The sequence below is a fragment of the Pseudophryne corroboree genome, chromosome 1, assembly GCF_028390025.1.
Source record: "Pseudophryne corroboree isolate aPseCor3 chromosome 1, aPseCor3.hap2, whole genome shotgun sequence".
Lineage (NCBI taxonomy): Eukaryota > Metazoa > Chordata > Amphibia > Anura > Myobatrachidae > Pseudophryne > Pseudophryne corroboree.
In genome coordinates this window covers 806910306-806930280 of record NC_086444.1, presented here as the reverse complement: position 1 = coordinate 806930280, position 19975 = coordinate 806910306, and the positions used below count along the sequence as shown (strand labels likewise).

Here is a 19975-nt window from a genome sequence, read left to right as displayed (position 1 = left end):
TGGACTGTGAAGCACTCATAAGATGGTGTTGCCCATATCATATAAGTTAACAACAGCTGCTCACACATGCGCAGCCTGAAGACCGTGTATGCACAGTAGGTGGCCGGAGGGCTCGCATCACAAAGTAAAGTGTTCACATCAGCTATCAGAGCTCCTGTCCCTACATGTGATACATAATATAGTCAGGTGGTCCAGAATTCCTTATTGCCGCAAAGAACAGCAATAAGTAATTGTAATTATAGTGTCTAAAACCCAATATTTGATATATGGACCACCTTGTAGGGAGATAAACAGAGTACAGGCAGTTATTATGCATAGAGCCCATCACCTAAGTGTCTGGGATTACAGGGCTCTGACTAGGGCTAGAAGGCTTATCCAAGTTCCAACAACACGCCTCCTCTCCTGCTGAAATGTCTACTGTTGGAGCCTGTTTACCACCGCTCTGGTGCACAAGGCTTACGTTGCCAGCAGGCCCCCAGACTTGAGAATGTCCCCCCCAAACTGGGATAGTCAGCAAGGAGATATGATTTTGTGAGAGGAAGCAATATTCATTAGGATTCAGCTTACTTAGTCCGCAAAACACAAGGCTATATTCTCCACTGATTCCTAATGCATTAGACTAGTGAATGCAAGATGTAACTTTTTAGAAACTTCAAGGTAAACACACACACACACACACACACACACACACACACACACACACACACACACACACTAATTAGGGAATTTGTATTGAAGAAGCAGCATGAAGTATTCACATAAACAAAGCAGTAAATTAATATAGGACTAATCAAGTTAACCTCCCAATGGGTACTGTCCTGCCATCTCACACGCGGGCTGCAGTGACCCACGGGAGGGGGGGGTGGGTTTGGGGGCAGCTCTATGGTGGAATTGGGCTCTGCAAGATGTGGGAAGGTATGATCAAGCATAACATTTATCCCAGAATTGCTTGGCCAAAGGACCACTGGGGTAAACACAGATTTTCCAAGCTTGGGTAAAATTTCTGCATGTTTCTTAGGGATATGGTCCTTAGGTCGACCTTACTTAGGTCGACACTCAATAGGTCGACCATTATTGGTCAATCTACATTAGGTCTACACCTGCAAAATGTCAACATGAGCATTAGGTTGACAAGGCAAAGGTCAACACATGAAATTGACATAAGTTTTTCACACTTATTTATCATTTTTTGAACTTTTTCATACTTTACGATCCACTTGGTCTATGATTGAGAATAGTAACCTGTGCTGAGCGCATCAGTAGTGGAGCGAGGCACCTTGCCTGAAGCATGGCGAGTGGACATGGTGCTCTAATTGGGGTTCCTGGTCACTTTATGAAGAAAATGACACCAAAAAGTGGAAAAAAACCTCATGTCCACCTTTTCCCATGTCGACCTTTCCCATGGCGACCTGCCGACCATGTTGACTTTTTCCATGTGTCAACCTACTGCCTGTCAACCAATAGTGGTCAACTTAATGAATGTCGACCTAAATAGGGTCGAACCAACAAACCCATTCCATTTCTTAAGTCATACCCTTAGTGGGACAAGAAAATAGGAACACAACGGAAATTACATTTGGATAGGTGTGTGACTGCTTTAAAAGTCTTATATATCCCCAAGCCCACCTACCTGGTCTGGCCAGGTAGGTGTGCCATGATGCTGAAGGGCTGTGGCTATGAAGACTAGCATGAATACGTTATACCTCCCAACTCGTGATGGCGATACAGAGCCCTCTAATTAGGACTGTCCAGTTCAAATTGGGAGAGTTGGAAGCAGTGTCTGACTGGGGCATGAAGGGCCCTCCTGGGTTGGATAACATATGTATAATGCATAATTCATGTGCACAGTCTGGAACGTGATCCCTAGAGGAGGAGGGCCTCCAAGGCAGTGTGGCCCAACAGGGGTTTCCCCTGTGAGCCTATAGGCCAGTCCAGCCATGGTTGGGTGGTATGCTACCATTAGTTACCCCACACTGCTCGAAACTCTCACTGAGGTCACTAGTTCCTAGTGAGTACGTATGATTTAAATTCAGTGTACAAAGGCTGAAATGTAATAAGTGCCGGATTTATGGTGCCTTATAATGCACCACTAATTTACTTTGACCTCCAGATAGCTAGATGTAATAGCAGGTAACTTGGATGCTGGGAAGCGAAGTTGCCGGAGACGTGTGTTGGGTTTAAAACCTACACATCGACAAAAGCTTAGCTTATTCTGGTGTGTTTGCAGAGCTTTTTTTTAATGTATTTATTGTTTAAACAAATGCTTTTTTTTTAAGTACTTCCCACCACCAAGGTGTATCCAGCACTAGTGCTAAAGCCTGGGCTGGTAATGGCAAAATGACATCACAGCCGGTGTTCATCTCTACTGTGTGGGGAAGAAAACATGCTGTTGCATGTGTTTATCAGTGCTGGGGGTTTAATACTAATTTGGTAAAGCCCAGCACTTTTCATAAATGACAAAGTTGGTAAGCTCTAGCTCCTTTCACAGTTGCTGACTTTTGCACAGCCTGCCCTAAATACAGTTCATTAATGACAAATAAATTGAAGTCATACACAAACTCACCAGCAGGTGTCAGCATATACTAAACATTCAATTTAAGATGCCCACTTCAAGTTCTTACAACCCTTCTGCATTTTAATATAAGTAATACTAAACCAATACATTTATTTTGGCAAGTATCTTATACTGTATATAACATTTCTGTCACTAAAAGTAGCTTGGTATGTAGTCACCATATCGACATTAAAAATGTTGGCACTGTACTGTCATCATGTTCAGATTGTTGACATTCATGATGTTGACATGTTCAGTCAGAATGTCAATAGGTAAATAATGTCCAAACACAACACATCATTTAACTCGACAGAGGAAAGGCCAACACATGAAAAGGTTGACATGGGTCTTTAAATGGTTTTGGTGTCGTTTTCTCCGTAACATAACCAGGAACCCTAATTAGTGCACCGCTGCACTCGGCACAGGTTATTATTCCCAGTCGTAGTCCATGTGGATGGTAAAGCTTGAAAAAGTTTTTTTTTTTTTGCAAAAAAAATAATCATGTCGGCATTTTCATGTGTCGACCACTGCCATGTCAACATTTTGTCCATGTCAACCTAGTGCATGTCGACCAATGGTGGCCGATCTATTGACTGTCGACCTAACATCTGGACACCGATTGCGGTTACGTTTAGGCTGCAGCAGTGTCGGACTGGGGCATGAGGGCCCACCGGGGTAATGCAGTGATAGGGGCCCATACTTAGGGGTGTGGCCAGCCTACAAAGGGGGTGTGGCCAGCCTCCACAGAGGCTTGAAAAACACAATAGTTTAGTGCAGTGTAATGCAACATATCTACCATGTATAATACAAGTGCACAGTCTGGAACCTGATCCCTAGAGGAAGGAGTGGGCCCTCAGGCAGTGGGGCCTACCAGTGGTTTCCCTGGTACCCCTGTGGGCCAGTCCGACAATGGGCTGCAGTTACGGTTAGGCTGTAGTTAGGTTATGGTGAAATAGAACTGTCGACTGACTAACTATTAACATGCATAATGTCAACATTTTGGACATGATGACTTCATGTCCGAGTCAATATTGTGAATGCAGATATGTCAAATGACGACACTGTGAACATGTCAACATTCAGAACACGTCATTCTTGTGTCTACATTCTAACTGTAGACCAGTGGTTCCCAAACTTTTGTGAGTCACGGCACCCTGGAGTGTCAGATTTTTTTTTCACGGCACCCCTAGGCCACAAGTTTCTTATTGAGAAATTTAGAAAAAAATATTAGATTAAGTAAATTATTTTTATATGTCATCCTTAGGGTCAGTTGTGTGGTGAGGGACAAGATTTGCTTCTGTATGTCCACATATTTTATAATTGGCAGCCACCAGCACTGTTTTTGCCTATTAAATTGACAATAAATAGTTTGAATTGGTCCTTGACAACCAACCTGAGGCACCCCTGCAAGTGCCTCGCGGCACCCCAGGGTGCCACGGCACACAGTTTGGGAACCACTGCTGTAGACATTATATACCACAACCAAGTAGCTATAGTGTCCCTAACATTCTATTCATCTGTACTATGAGAGAATTTGCACTGTATACTATATTAGCTACAGTACAACGAAATAAACCAGGACAGCAATAAAGTGAGTACTACAAAATGTATGTTTAAACATTCACAAAGTGCAATTAAAAAAGATGCAAATGTTTATCTGACAATTATTTAAAAGGAAATACTATATTTCAAAAATACTTCCTTTATATAGAATACAAGTGTAAAACCTGTTCTTGCCAGGGTTTATGTCAAAATACAAGTTCTAGTATCTCAATACACAGGCATAGTGATCACCTCTGCGACTTTGCTTGAAAAGAATGACTACATTATATCCCAACAATCGCTGCAAAACACAATCCATACTTGGAACAGTGAGAGTTGAACGTTAACCTGTAGTATTACAAGTACAGTAGTAAGTCAAAAGAGGATTTCACACTGGATACAGACACTTACAGTATGTGGAAACTTGGCTGAGCAATTGGCAACCCGGTAGACATCTTGTTAAAAAAGCACGAAAGGCTCAATAAAATAATGGAATAAAATAAAATGTGTCATATTGTTGAAGTACTTGTAAAGTCTGCAAATAATTGTGGCTTAAAATCCATTGTGGAATTCATTAGCATCCACAACAAAAACCTGGAATCAGAGGGGGAACTTACTACCATGATTAAAGACAAACGGAACATAGTAAGACTGGCAAAGAGACCTAAATGACATCATTTCTTTCCCACATATTGTAAAACCATGCCAGGTTTTTACCCTACAACTAGCACAGTACTTCTTTACTATGAACTCCTAACTTAACCTTTATGGTTTCACCACATAATAACTGAGCATAATAACTGAGATGATGATGGTCAGGATGTCTGATGCATACATATAAAAGAGGTCAGCAGGTAGGTGGGCGGTCCTCGCACAGCCCCTCCCCCCCCCCAAAAGGTCTTTAATGCTATCTTTCCCTTTCAACCGTGCCTACATTTGCGTTAGTCCAACTATAGTTGATTTAGTCCAGTGTACATGAGGCCACTTTCATAAAATTTCAGGACTACCAATCTGCCTCTGTATATCTCACACATCGAATACACTCACCCTGTATGTGACTAAAGAAAGGTACTATAGTCCAAGTTTTAAACATCAAAAACTGCAAGTCAGTTTACCAAGAAAAAGAAACATACCAAGCATCCAGGACTTACTATGCACACTGGGGGAATAGAAACGTCATATGCACAGGGTTGACTGTAAATACACACATGGTACCCACATGTCAGACGAGCACACAATAAGAGGTTAGCAGTGTGCAGACAGAAATTAGCACATCATGTCCTTGGAAATATCCTTGGGAAAAAGCACAAATCAGCCAAATAAATATTTCTCATAATTTAATGCCTATGGAAGCTTTAGAATTGCGTGAAATATCCTCAGCACACTACTTTCCTGCAGTGTTAGAAGACTCTTAACAGAACGTCTTTGTATGGGATCTAACAGATGTCTTTATTAAAAAGAGAGGGCCCTTCTAGAGAGTGGCATGTTGCAAGCAATCAGACCACACAGACCGTAAACAATGGAACAGCGCCAGATGAAAGGAAATGCCTACCATTCTAGGATTCCATTTTATAGAGTGGGCAAGGAAAGAGACAGAGTGCTTAAACAACTGTAAAACAAATTTGCTAATTATGTACATAAATTTGCAAATATGTCCTGGCTGACAGAAACATGCATCAATATAGCTTTGGCTGTACCTTAAAGATTTCTGGAGCCAGTGGTCTGGAATGCTGCTTGGCAATGTAAGCATGAAATGGTAGCCAATATGGAGGCTCCTTTTAGATTATCCCAGACAGGTTTTCATTTGGACTCTGTTCATCAAAGTTTACTGTCTACAAATTTACTGAAGGCATCTTTACATATTTGTTTTATATTACTGATATATTCCAGTGCTATTTTTCATAAGACAAGTCTTATTTTAAAGTCCATTTCGAGTGACTTCTTTTCTAAAACCTATCTATCTATCTATCTATCTATCTATCTATCTATCTATCTATCTATCTATCTATCTATCTATCTAACGTTTCAATAGTTCCACCCCCAAACCCGTAGTTCCTGAACCTATTTTTCCAGAAATAAAGTAATGTATATTACAAATATTATATTACTTTAGCATATGAAGTATAATGTTAAATCATATTCTTTTATGGTATGCAGTTAATGTGCCAGCTGTCGGGATGCCGGCGGTCAGGATACCAATGCCAGAATCCCGACAGCCGACAATACCGACAGCCAGAATCCTGGTACACAGGGGCTATTCCCACTCGTGGGTGTTCACAACACCCATAGAGTGGAAACAGAATCTGTGGCGAGCGTAGCGAGCCCGCAAAGGGAATTTTTGTGCTCGCCCCACTGCCAGGATGCCATTGTCGGTATACTGACGGCCGGCATCCTGGCAGCCGGTAAATCCTACTGATCCCTCCTTTATTATACATTTTAGTCCATTTACATATACTAACTGACTCAGCTACTGTATGACCTTTTATACTACATATTTATTATTATTATTACAGCAGCACCAAAACAAAGCAAATAATTAGATCATACTTAATTGGAATAGTAAGAATAATGACATAACTATACCCAAGTTACCTGATTACGAGCATTTTTTGTGAAGGATTTGAAAATGTATAACACCTAATCAAACTAATGCACATGTGGAAGAAGCAAATATTGGTATTTATCTGTGTCCAGGGCGCATAAAGAAAAAGAAAAAAAAGGTGATGAAACTTAACACATCCCTTGTCAAATGGGTATAAGATGTCTTCTCCAAATTATGCGGGCCTATGAGTCCTTTCGTTCAGGCGAATCTTCTCGTTATAAATAGCTCCCAGTTCATGTCAAAATGGAGAGAAATAAGAGAGAAAAGAAATGTGTAGCACCGTTTACAACAGCTAGAATCGAGAATTCCACACAATGAAAGTTTTAAGGGCGTACCCCACTCACACAGAAACAAGTAAGTGGGTTCCCATAAAGGTATCTTTATTGCTGTTTTTTTTCCTCAATCCCCTCAGGTTAGGTTCACGTAATTAAGCGTGCCTGAATCTCACACCACATGGGGTACTGTAAACACGTAAGGGTAGCGTCTGAGGCAATTTCAATGCGTACCCTAACTTACACAGAGCAAAGCCAGAACATTCATATAACGGTTTCTTTATATCAACAAAAATCCTCAGGTGCGTACCCCAACTCACTCAGTAAAAGATGAATGACTCATATAAAGGTTTCTTTAAAAAGATTCACTGGTATCCCTTTGGTGGATCCGCAAGAGGAAAAGGAACTCTTTCTCCCAAATACCAGACCAGAGTCATGAAAAAAATCCTTCTTTCTAAAACAGGTTTTTTATTCCAGACATAGTCCAATTCATACAAAGAAATCACCACAAGTACAGTCGTCCGACGCGTTTCGGTCTCGAATGGACCTTAATCATGATTAAGGTCCATTCGAGACCGAAACGCGTCGGACGACTGTACTTGTGGTGATTTCTTTGTATGAATTGGACTATGTCTGGAATAAAAAACCTGTTTTAGAAAGAAGGATTTTTTTCATGACTCTGGTCTGGTATTTGGGAGAAAGAGTTCCTTTTCCTCTTGCGGATCCACCAAAGGGATACCAGTGAATCTTTTTAAAGAAACCTTTATAGGAGTCATTCATCTTTTACTGAGTGAGTTGGGGTACGCACCTGAGGATTTTTGTTGATATAAAGAAACCGTTATATGAATGTTCTGGCTTTGCTCTGTGTAAGTTAGGGTACGCATTGAAATTGCCTCAGACGCTACCCTTACGTGTTTACAGTACCCCATGTGGTGTGAGATTCAGGCACGCTTAATTACGTGAACCTAACCTGAGGGGATTGAGGAAAAAAAACAGCAATAAAGATACCTTTATGGGAACCCACTTACTTGTTTCTGTGTGAGTGGGGTACGCCCTTAAAACTTTCATTGTGTGGAATTCTCGATTCTAGCTGTTGTAAACGGTGCTACACATTTCTTTTCTCTCTTATTTCTCTCCATTTTGACATGAACTGGGAGCTATTTATAATGAGAAGATTCGCCTGAACGAAAGGACTCATAGGCCCGCATAATTTGGAGAAGACATCTTATACCCATTTGACAAGGGATGTGTTAAGTTTCATCACCTTTTTTTTCTTTTTCTTTATGCGCCCTGGACACAGATAAATACCAATATTTGCTTCTTCCACATATTGTTTTGGTAAAATCTGTGATTTTTACATAGGTATTTTATCAGTGGACGGGCTGCTGTGCGCCAAACTTGTAGACCCTCCCTATTTTCTCTTTACTTCAAACTAATGCACATGTATAGATTATTAAACAACAATAACAACTGTTGACAGTACATACTGTTTTGGTTTTGGTATGTGGTTGAATTGAATAAACAGCAAGCATTGACTAGAATATTCACCAAAATGGAAACTGGGAATAATTTGTTGGGATATATTGTTGAAGACAATCTGAAACGTAGAAAAGCCAAGCTCTGATGTGTGGCATGGTGACATTCTGGGCAAGACCATAAACATAGGGTGGAAATGGAAAGTATTTAATGAGAACTAGATTAAAATAGGGACCACTGCCCATATCTAGTACAAGAGTGAAGCAATCTCCGCAGAGCACCACCTCCATTCACTACATAAATTGGTTCCAGAGACAATGCGGGTCATTCCGAGTTGTTCGCTCGCTAGCAGTTTTTAGCAGCCGTGCAAACGCATTGTCGTTGCCCACCGGGGAGTGTATTTTCACTTTGCAGAAGTGCGAACGCCTGTGCAGCAGAGCGCCTGCAAAAACATTTTGTGCAAAACAAGACCAGCCCTGGACTTACTCTTTGTGTGCGTTGATTTTAACGTTGGAGGGATGGCTTTTGACATCACATAACTGCCCAGCGTTCGCCCAGCCAAGCCTGCGTTTTCCCTGGCACGCCTGCGATTTTCCAAACATTCCAAGAAAACGGTCAGTTGACACCCAGAAACGCCCCCTTCCTGACAATCTTCTTGTGGCCGCCAGTGAGTCTGAAAATGTCGCTAGAACCTGTGCAAAACCACAATTCTCTTTGTACCCGTACATCGCGCGTGCGCATTGCGGTGCATACGCATGCACAGATTAGCCGATTTTTACACTAATCGCTACGCAGCGATCAACGGCAGCTAGCGATCAACTCGGAATGACCCCCAATATTCTCCAAGTTGCAAAGCCTAGTAACGTTTGTGTGTGACTAGGGCTCATATTATTGCAGGTAATTTGATGAGACACAATTTGGCAGAATTGTTAAATAAAACTCTCTTTCTAGAATCCTACTATAATTTCTATTTAAGAATATATTGAGCTAAATTCATTTGCATCACAGTATGACCCTACAAACTATTACAAAGCCGGTATAAAAACCATTATAGGAAAGTCTTATTCTGTCTTCAATTTGTTGATATATACTGTAACTAAATCAGCATCTACAATGAATCTGACAAAGCACTTTCTGCTTAGGAAACTGGCTGGTCTCTTTAGCAGGTGATGAATTAAAATACTGTAGATGGGCATTTCAGAAACAGGGCTTACCCCATCTAATAACAACATAAGAGCTAAAGAGATGTTCTTACCATGCTTCAGATGTAGGCAGCTGTCATTCTTGGTGGGCCTGCACCTGTAGAAAATTTGGATCTTTTAACAAAATTGTTGATTGAAATGTTGCAAAATGTATATACATTATATACATTAAATGTCCAATTTTACAGTCATTTTATTATTTTACTTCTAATGGTTGTTATACCAGCCTTTGTGGTTTTTCCTCAGTTTATTCTTAGTGTCTAATGCATATATACATACATGTATAGAACCACTGTCTTGCATACATACAGTAGATATACCTTCCAACGATTACTGCTAATGTCATTCCATGTCATTCTGCATACAATAATATTATAAGATAATCAGAACATGAAAATATACAACACTTGAAAGTCACATTATGTGATACCACCCTAGGGAGCTCAATTAGTTTGTAAATAGTTAATATTGTATAAAGAGCTACTTTTTGCCAAATGGCAGTAAACCGCAGGTGGTGACTCTTTTAGAGGAAGATTTATTAAATCTTCTAAAACAAAGATTCTAGCTATCATTTATCCTATATAATAAAAGACTAACACTGCTCCTCATCTCTAGGGGGGGAAATTAAAGTGTTTAGATGGCGCCCAACAGAGCTATTCAAGTGTTACTCTGTTTGGGCGAGCACAGCCGCCGGTGCTGACATTACTGTTATGTAGTTCCGTCATTTTGACAGGCTGGTAACTAGTCTACTATATTACTGAAAATTCTAGCAAGAATCTGATTGGTTTCTATGGGCAATATCTCCATTTTTCCTTTTGTAGGTGGACTGATAAACCTCACCCCTAGTGATTCAGACCAGATAAATGAATATTTTATTTGCAAGGGTTCTTCTCAAATTGTAGTGTCCTTCTATTATAGTAGCAATCACCTATACATGGTAGAGTTTCATGTAAGTAGTCAAAAGCCAGTTTAATACTGCCTGGCTAATAAAATAAAGATGACATTTCTAAAAGGTGTGTTGTGTGATGCCCTTTTATGTGACCCCATCAAAGGCACGCTTAAGATGTTCATATAGTGTGAGTCTCAAAATATGTATACTGTCCCTATTATGCTATATATATATATATATATATATAGGTAGCGGTAATGGGATCGGCACTCAGAGTGGGGCTGCTGAAATACTTGCTGTGGTGCCTTCTGTGATCTATTGCAAGATCCAATGTAGTAGAAGGAGAAATCAGCGGCACTCAGCAGTCGGAATTATGAAGTAAAGAAAACTTTTACTGCAATAAAAGTTTTCTTTACTTCATAATTCCGACTGCTGAGTGCCGCTGATTTCTCCTTCTACTATATATATATATATATATATCTACAGGGACGGACTGGGACTTCTTTTCGGCCCTGGCATCCATGTGAAAGGGGGCATGCGTGATGCAAAAGGGGCACGCGGACACTGCAAATGGGGGCGTGACCCATATTGCTTAGCAACAGGGTACTACGGGCGGCGGCAGCCGGGAACAAACCAGAGAGCCGGAAGCTGCGCATCTGTCAGAAGTGCCAGACGGCCAGTCCGGCCCTGTATATATATATATATATATATATATATATATATATATATATTTATGAAATGTATGCCTGTACATGTAAAACCTATCATTGATTACAGTACATATTTAGAAAATTGTGCATGACTTCTTTAGATGTGAATTTGAAATACAGTTCTCAGGATATAATGTGTACATTGAAAAGAAAACACTGCAAATCTGAAAGTCTTTCTGATTATTAAATCATGTCCCATGTATATGACTGTGGTTGCCATAGTAGTCACTTTACATTGTGGAAAAATCTAAAGAATGATGGATAATAAACAGCAGACAAAAGAAACAAACCAAGTGGAAAAGGATAATCAGTATTTATTTATATTAGCAATAGATGTTTCCTCTGTGTTATAAATGGGCATACTTATTTCTGCTTATTCTCTCAGAGCACTTAAATCAGTAAACACAATTGCCAAAACAAGGATTTGAATACAATTAATGGGTGTTTGAAGGTGGAAATTAGTTAAAGAAAGGAAAACATTAAACATTGTAAATAATGTAACTAATTGCAAATAATCACTAGCAATAGACATTATAACAGTTGCTCTTCAAAAAAACACATACAAAAAAAGACACGAACACACACACAAATACTGACGCGCACCATACTTCTGGAGGGGGCAGCTTGGGCAGGGATGCAGGGGGGTGGGCGGGTGAGGTGGAGAGGCATGAATGCACAGCTGAATGGGCAGTGCATGGTTGTGATGCTGTGATCATACACCGTCACCCCATCCTCCCGCTATAGAATGCCACAATTACTGAATCTCGCCATCATCTTGCCTGGACCAACCACTTCCTGAATGAAGTGGGCAAGCGGCCATTCAGCAACCTCGTCTACTTTTCCTGCTATCTGAGAGAGCCACCCGAGATACAGGTTCCTCCTGGACGTTCCAGGAGAGTTGGTGAGTAATACACACACTGAACATTTGAATGTAAATGGTCACACCGGGATCCGGACCGCCAGAATGCCGGCAGCGCCGCCACAGCTATTCCCACTCCTGGGTGTCCACGACACCCATGGAGTGGGAATAGAACTTGGATCCCATACCCAACCCGATATAAGAAAGTCTTCGCACACACGCAAAGCCTAACAATGAATTGTGAGTTACAGAGAGAAGTGCATATGCAGAGATCAGTCTGTTTTCAGATCATACTTGCCGACTTTTAAAAACCATGTGCGGGAAGTGGCGCCGCAATAACATAATCTTTGCTCTGTTGCCCACTGTTCAAAGGTGTAGCGATTCAATGTGAATCGTGTCATCAAATAAATCTCCAGTAAAGTGAGCGGCATGTCGGAGACTGGCCCACTATTTTAGTAGTCTGGGAGGTGCCACTGAAATTTGGGACTCTCCCGGTCATTCCGAAAGAGTTGGCAAGTATGTTTCAGATGGATCTCATGCACAAAGCACAGGAAGACTACAATTGCGTGCTGATTATGATGGCGGCTAGGAAACCAAGCATATGGATAGGGGTAGTGTACAGCTCACATACAAGCGAATATCCACATTTATTTCCATGCACGCAATCATATGGGTGTAATTCCAGCCAACTTTCATCCAGCTCTGCATTGGCCCCGGAACAAGTACGCATGAAACCGTGAAGCAGATATGAAAACACAGTGGAGAGATTCTACATATCTGATGTAGGGAAAGAGCTGTCTAGGTGACAAATGTGCAGAACAGCTTTAGAAAGACTTGTGAAATATGAAAGGCCTGCAGTGTGTGTACCAGGCTGCGTACACCCACCTTCCCAGGCATATGTAGGTTATGCATTCTGATTATTACAAGAGCTACAGTTGTGTGGTTTCTTTTTTTCTTTTTGCAGGAGCAATGCTTTTCATTCCACAAGAACAAATGTGACTTTCAACCTATCCGATAATATTACATAATGTTTGGGGATCTTTTGACAGCTGTTCAGAGAAACTAGCAGCCAGTATATAGGACATGCAAACCAAATGTTCATGTCGGAAGAGAGATTAAGGTCATTGGAGGTCAATGCAAAACGGGATTCTAAAACGTACTCATCTTTCTATGTCGTATCGTGTGGCAGTGGCCAAGATATTTCTGACGTTCATTTATTTTATTCCTCATTCATAATACCTTCAGTTTTCTTTTAGTGGGTGTTTACGTAGGTCACTGTTAAAATGTGCAGCAGCTACACTTTTAGAAAATAATAATAAAATATATACCCACTACAATAATAATCCCATTCCTCCCTTCCAAATAACATTATATGAGCGTAAGATTAAGAGGCAATGTAAAACCACTGAGAATAGAAAATGGGCATAACCCCAAGTAGCTGAGTTCTGTACAGGGCAGTATTATATATATTATAGAGAATTCATGTGTGTGTAACTTAACCACAATACATCCAGGGACATGTTGTGACTATATTACACAACTTACAAAATGGCTGTGTTGTCTCCCATATTTGCATATGTCTTGCTCTTTTTAGGCCTGATTCTAAGTCGGATGCACAACCTCAGCAGCCTGTCTGCTATATTATGCTAATAGGAGGATTTGTCCATCTATGCCAGTTACCTGTCCTTCATCATGCGGATGGCCGGCCCTGTTTTTACTTCTGCAGGATAGTTACACCCACCCGATGCTGGGTGCAATAGATCCATCACAAGCAAGTGTCCTATTTGTAGCCTACATGCCCCCGACACTCCAACCAGCCAGGCCTGATCTGTGCATCTGCATAGTATCTATCCAGTTTGCCAGCCAGAAACTCCGATTTTACAGAAAGGGAGATCCAGCAATGGATGAATCACTCTATCTGCACTTTCAGTCTCCATCCGTGTGCCTATGTATGGTATGGAGCATATTGCTTTGTATGCCTCATGTATGGTTTGCAGATCTGCATTTGCACTTGCCACAACTAAGAATCAGGCCCTCTGAGGTCTATTTACTAAGCCTTGGAGAGAGATAAAGTGGATGGAGATAAAGTACCAGCCAATCAGCTCCTATCTGCCATGTTACAGGCTGTGTTTGGGAAAAAAAGACCGGAGCTGATTTGTTGGTACTGTACTTAAAGGCCTATATACAAAGCCTTGGATGGAGATAAAGTGGTTGGAGATAAAATACCAGCCAATCAGCTCCTGTTATTTTTCAAACAAAGACTGTAACATGGCAGTTAGGAGCTGATTGATCTGAAAGATCTGATATTCCAGATTTAAAAAAAAAACCCTCACAAATTAAAGTGATTACTTGGCATTCTCCTATATGTTAGAGCAGTGGTTCTCAAACTTGGTCCTCAGGACCCCACACAGTGCATGTTTTGCAGGTAACCCAGCAAGTGCACAGGTGTATTAATTACTCACTGACACATTTTAAAAGATCCACAGGTGGAGCTAATTATTTCACTTGTGATCTGTGAGGAGACCTGCAAAACATGCACCTTGTGGGGTCCTGAGGACCGAGTTTGAGAACCTGTGTGTTAGAGGTTATCCAGACTATAGATCTACAGTCAATAGGTCTACTACTAATGGTAGACATGCATTAGGTCGACAGGGTCAAAAGGTCGACAGGGTCCAATTCTAGACAGTTCAACAGGTCAACAGGGTCAAACTGATGACATGACAATGGTCGACATAAATATGGTAGACACAAGTTGATTTTTTTTTACTTTTTCCCCTTGCCCGAACATGCAAGGGAACGCTGTACACTAATGGAGCTTGCTTGTGGCAGAAAAGTGACAAAACACCATAAAAAAACAAAGAAAATGGTGCCTACCTTTTTTGTGTCAACCATTTCTATGTTGACCTTTTGACCCTGTCGACCTATCCTAATGTCCACCTATTATATGTCGACCTTTTGACCCTGTCGACCTTCTGACCCTGTCGACCTAATACATGTCTACCATTAGTGGTAGACCTATTGACTATAGACCTTTTTATTGTAGATCTAGTAATCTACACCCATGTTAGAGGCATAACCATTGGGTGATTGTTTGGTATTCTCTTATATGTTAGAGCAGAACCCCTGTGTTAGAGGCATGACCATTGAGTGATTGTTTGGCATTCTCCTATATGTTAGAGCAGCACCCCTGTGTTAGAGGCATGACCATTGAGTGATTGTTTGGCATTCTCCTATACTGTATGTTAGAGCTGCACCCCTGTGTTAGAGACTTGACCACTGAGTAATTTTTTGGCATTCTCCTCGCTATATAAAGAACTGGTAATAAATAAATTAATTAATTAATAAATAAATAAATAAATAATTCTCCTATATGTTAGAGCAGAACCCCTGTGTTAGAGCCATGACCATTGAGTGATTGGTATTCTCCTATATGTTAGAGCAGAAACCCTGTGTTAGAGGCATGACCATTGAGTGATTGTTTGGCATTCTCCTATATATTAGAGCAGCACCCCTGTGTTAGAGGCATGACCATTGAGTGATTGTTTGGCATTCTCCTATATGTAAGAGCAGCACCCCTGTGTTAGAGCCTTGACTATTGAGTAATTGTTTGGCATTCTCCTATATGTTAGAGCAGAACCCCTGTGTAAGAACCATGACCACTGAGTGATTGTTTGGTATTCTCCTATATGTTATGGCCCCCATAGATTACTGCGACTTGTCTGATGCACAGATCCAATTTCCCTTGAACTCCCCCGGCAGATCCCCAGGAGTGCTTCCATCCAATTTGGCACTTGATGTGCCATTTTTACATGTGGTTTATTGCATACGGTATATTGTATGCTGCTGCTACCGCTATGTGGGTGGGAGCGTCCAGAGAAAAGCCACTGAAATCATATGCAATATATCGCAGGTGTTAAAAAAATAGCTGCAATGTGAACCTGATGGCTGCGATTCTGATTTATCCTATGTGCTGCACGTCCGACTCAGCCCTGATGCGCACGGGACTGCGAATCAGATTGGATCAGATGTCAAACACCTGCGATTTGGCCAGCTTTCATCCGATTTCTCTGCCCGATCCATCAGAATTGGGTGAAAAGAGGCCATATCGGACAAGTGTATGGCCAGCTTTAGAGCAGCACCCCTGTGTTAAGAGGTATGATCATTGAAATTACTTTAAGTTTAAATGGACAAACTAAATCTTTTTTTTCAAATCTGAACGATTTGACCATCAACAAAGAATTGAGGCTGGTTCTTTTTGATGAAGGGGAAAGAAGTATTATCCCATCCCCTTTTGCTGAGATTAATTAGAAAGCTAGGACAATAATAAATTGTGTTCAAATATCCACGCTTTGTATCTACTATATAAAAGTGAAAATTTGTCCTTCTGTCCTTCTGTCTTTCTATACAAATCCACAGTTTACAAGCTATCATCGTGAAATTTTACATACGAGCATATTAAAACACGGCCGAGGCAACAAAAACAATTTGAAATCCCTAGCACCCCTAGGGGGTAGACAGCAGCACAGAGTATATCAAGAGACAGCACAACTCCGTAATTGCTGGAGCAATGTATTAAAAAATTGGTGCACATATGCCTTACAATCTGGGAACAAACACTGTGGGGGGGAAGACACCCCTAGCACCCCTAGGGGTGAGGCAGCAGCACTGAGTATTTCAGCAGACAGCATAATTCTGGAATGCCTGCAGCAATTCACAACAAACTTGGTACACATATGACTTACACTCTGGAAACAAACACTGTAGGGGTCATACACCCCTAGCACCCCTAGGGGTCGGACAGCAGCACAGAGTATGTCAGCAGACAGCATAACTGTGGAAGGCCTGGAGCAATTTACGTCAAACTTGGTACACATCTGACTTACAATCTTGGAACAAACTCTGTGGGGGTTAGACACCCCTATCACCCCTAGGAGTGGGACAGCATCACAGAGTATTTAAGAAGACAGCATAACTCCCAAATGCCTGGACCAATTTACAACAAACTTGCTACACATATGACTTACAAGCTGGGAACAAACACTGTGTGGGTAAGACACCCCTAGCACCCCTAGGGCTGAGGCAGCAGCACAGAGTTTTTCAGCAGACAGAATAACTCTGGAATGCCTGTAGCAATTTACACTAAACTTGCTACACATATGACTTACACTCTGAGAACAAACACTGTGGGGGTAGCACACCACTAGCACCCTTAAGGGTGGGCCAGCAGCACAGACTATATCAGGACATGCATGATATGTCAGTGATGACAGGGCTGCATGTGACAGGGCCAGTGACATGATGTGAGGAGGGGAATGGAGGTAGCACGAACCCACACACTGACAGTTATATAGTGGAAGTAGCACGGTCCGCTCGCAGCACAGAGTATATCAGTAGAAACATAATGTGCTACGCTATATAATAAACTGTAAATAAATTGATAATTTCACATGATGTGAGGAGAGGAATGAAGGCAGCAGGAAGCCGCAGACTGAGAGTTGTATAGTGGGTAGAGCAGGGTCCCTTGGGGGAACAAAAAATGGTCCGGTCACTACACAAAGTGCGTCAGGGAAGCAAGGTATGCCTATATACTAGATCTCCAACCAACGTAAATTAACAAACAACTATCATTCTAATTTACTATCCTCATTCCGTAAAGAAGCAAGGGTATTCAGCTATCTACAATGTTATTTATACTGTGTGTTTAATATTTACATTAATTTTTATAAACAGACATTCTTAAAATCCCGGGCAACGCCGGGTACTCCAGCTAGTATGATAATAAAATCCAAAACAACGTGTGGCGTTTGTATGTTCTAGTTTCTCCCACATTTCAAACTTATGCTTGTAGGGTAAGTGGCTGCTGATGAAGTGTGTGTGTTTAACAGATTGCATGGGCTTGTGGAGAAAGATGGCTGCTTATGTGAATGAGCTGAAGTGTGCAGCAGCCTATAAGAGAAACTGGAAAGTGAGGGCGTTTTCACGTAAACACAGCGGCCTTTATTTCTGAAACGTAGAACAATGGCAGCCTAGAGAAAAATCCTATTTGATAGATCTGTGTACCTCCACTGGCATTTGCGGGTTTGTGGCAATTTATATAGAGGATTTTAGAGGGTGTGTTATGAATGTTTCTTGCTGTGCGCTGTCATTCCATTTCACAAAAGCACTTGATTTTGGAACCAGCTCTGTGCTGGACCTGTCTAAAATCAAATTAAGTTTTGCAATATACTCCTAGATATTTTAGTCAGTGTGATATAGAAAGTCAACATTTAAAATGTGGAGATTCATAATGCAGACACGAATAGCGTGCCGACAAGTCAAAAGTTGATATTCACAATGCCGACACTGACATATGTCAACACTATGAATGTTAACAGTTGGCATGTCGACAATGCATTTCCCCACTGACATCTGCACTAACCCTAATAGCAACCTATATACCCTATTCTATCGACATTCAGCCACTGTCAACATCCTGAATGCATACCAGTTAAATGATTGAGGATTTGTTAAGTTTGTTTAAATAAAGAATGTCATCTGATATCAGGTTGTAACAAGTGATGAATGGCCAGCCTGTGAGGACTTTTATTTAAGTCCAAAGTAGCATTTAGGTTTTTTAAAACGATAGCATGGAGGATGCTAAACTGTCCGCTCACGGACTGTTAGAAGGGCAACATGACCAAATTGAATTACTTGCAACATGTTAAAAACAGTACATTAAAAATTCTTTAATAACTGCAAATTCCTTAGCTACAACGCAGGTAGTTACACCAAAAATCTGACCTTTTTATGACATGTTCTACTTTGAAGAAGTTTATAAAAAAAGTACTTAGTAAAATAAATTAATTTAATAATAGTTACGTATTAATGGTGATAAATAACATTTTCACTGAAAACACTGCTGAGTTGTTTTGCTACATAGGTGAAGATTTCCAAGTGCAGTGACCTCAGTTCTCCATGTGAAGCTGCGGACTGACCTCTCTTTGCTGTGTAATTCCTGACCACACACACGACAACACTTGCTGTGTATAAATGAAGTACATGTATCCTGCTCATCTGCTATACTTTTTACAATTGCATGAAATGTGAAGGTGTAATCACTACTGCTACATCTATGGCAAAACTTGGTTATATATTTACAGTCGCTCCAAAAAGCAGAAGAAAAACATCCAACCAACCTGATGTGGATTCCTGGAGCTTTTCTCTCTTCCTTTTCTTTTTTTTGCCCTGCAGTATCAAAAAAAAAAGTGTTTCATAAGCACACTGCATAATAACATTACGTTTCGAGTTATCTTTAAATAATAAAAAAAAAATATTTAACAATAATAGATAGCTATTTTATCACTATAGATTTCCTAGTCCTAGACAAGCATAAAGGTAGCAGCTGCCCTACAAATCTTTGTTTAAAATCAGGTTAAGTATAGAAAGTACTCAGGGCCATATTTCATTATTCTGTCCCTAAAGCAAGCAATTTTTTATGTGCGTCTGGAACTGAGCTTCTCCACCGAGGGAGCATAACAGGCCCCATTAGAAGTTTAGGATAAGACCCCGAGGATGTAGACTGGTGTTATACCTTTTTGTTGTCCCATCCAGGAAGGTCCAGTTGGTAGTTGGTGTCATCACGACACCACCCCATGCTGATCAATGCTACAATTTGCTCCATTACGCAGCAGTGTGCCGGCCACAATGCCGCAATTCACAACAAACTGAATCACCAAGCCCCGGGATCTGGGAGAGATCCCCAAAATTCAGGCATAGCAAACAAAATTAAGGCTAGTAGTAGGGTACACAATTCAGGTTATTTTGCACTGTGGAATTGCTGTGCTCTCTTCCACACAGCAAGAAATGCACTTAAAATTGCATTCTCTGCAC

At 40.9% G+C, this 19975-nt stretch overlaps 1 protein-coding gene across 2 annotated transcripts in view; it reads right to left on the bottom strand.

The window, feature by feature from the left end:
- Nucleotides 1-19975, bottom strand: part of LEF1 (lymphoid enhancer binding factor 1) — a 149287-nt gene that overhangs the window by 27857 nt on the left and 101455 nt on the right. For both annotated transcript variants that reach the window (XM_063919139.1, XM_063919132.1), the window contains 2 exons: nt 19282-19330; nt 9702-9745 (listed from right to left, as the gene is read on the bottom strand). In XM_063919139.1, the coding sequence (XP_063775209.1) occupies nt 9708-9745; nt 19282-19330 (87 nt within the window). In that variant the 3' untranslated portion in view covers nt 9702-9707. The remainder of the gene's footprint in view (nt 1-9701; nt 9746-19281; nt 19331-19975) is intronic.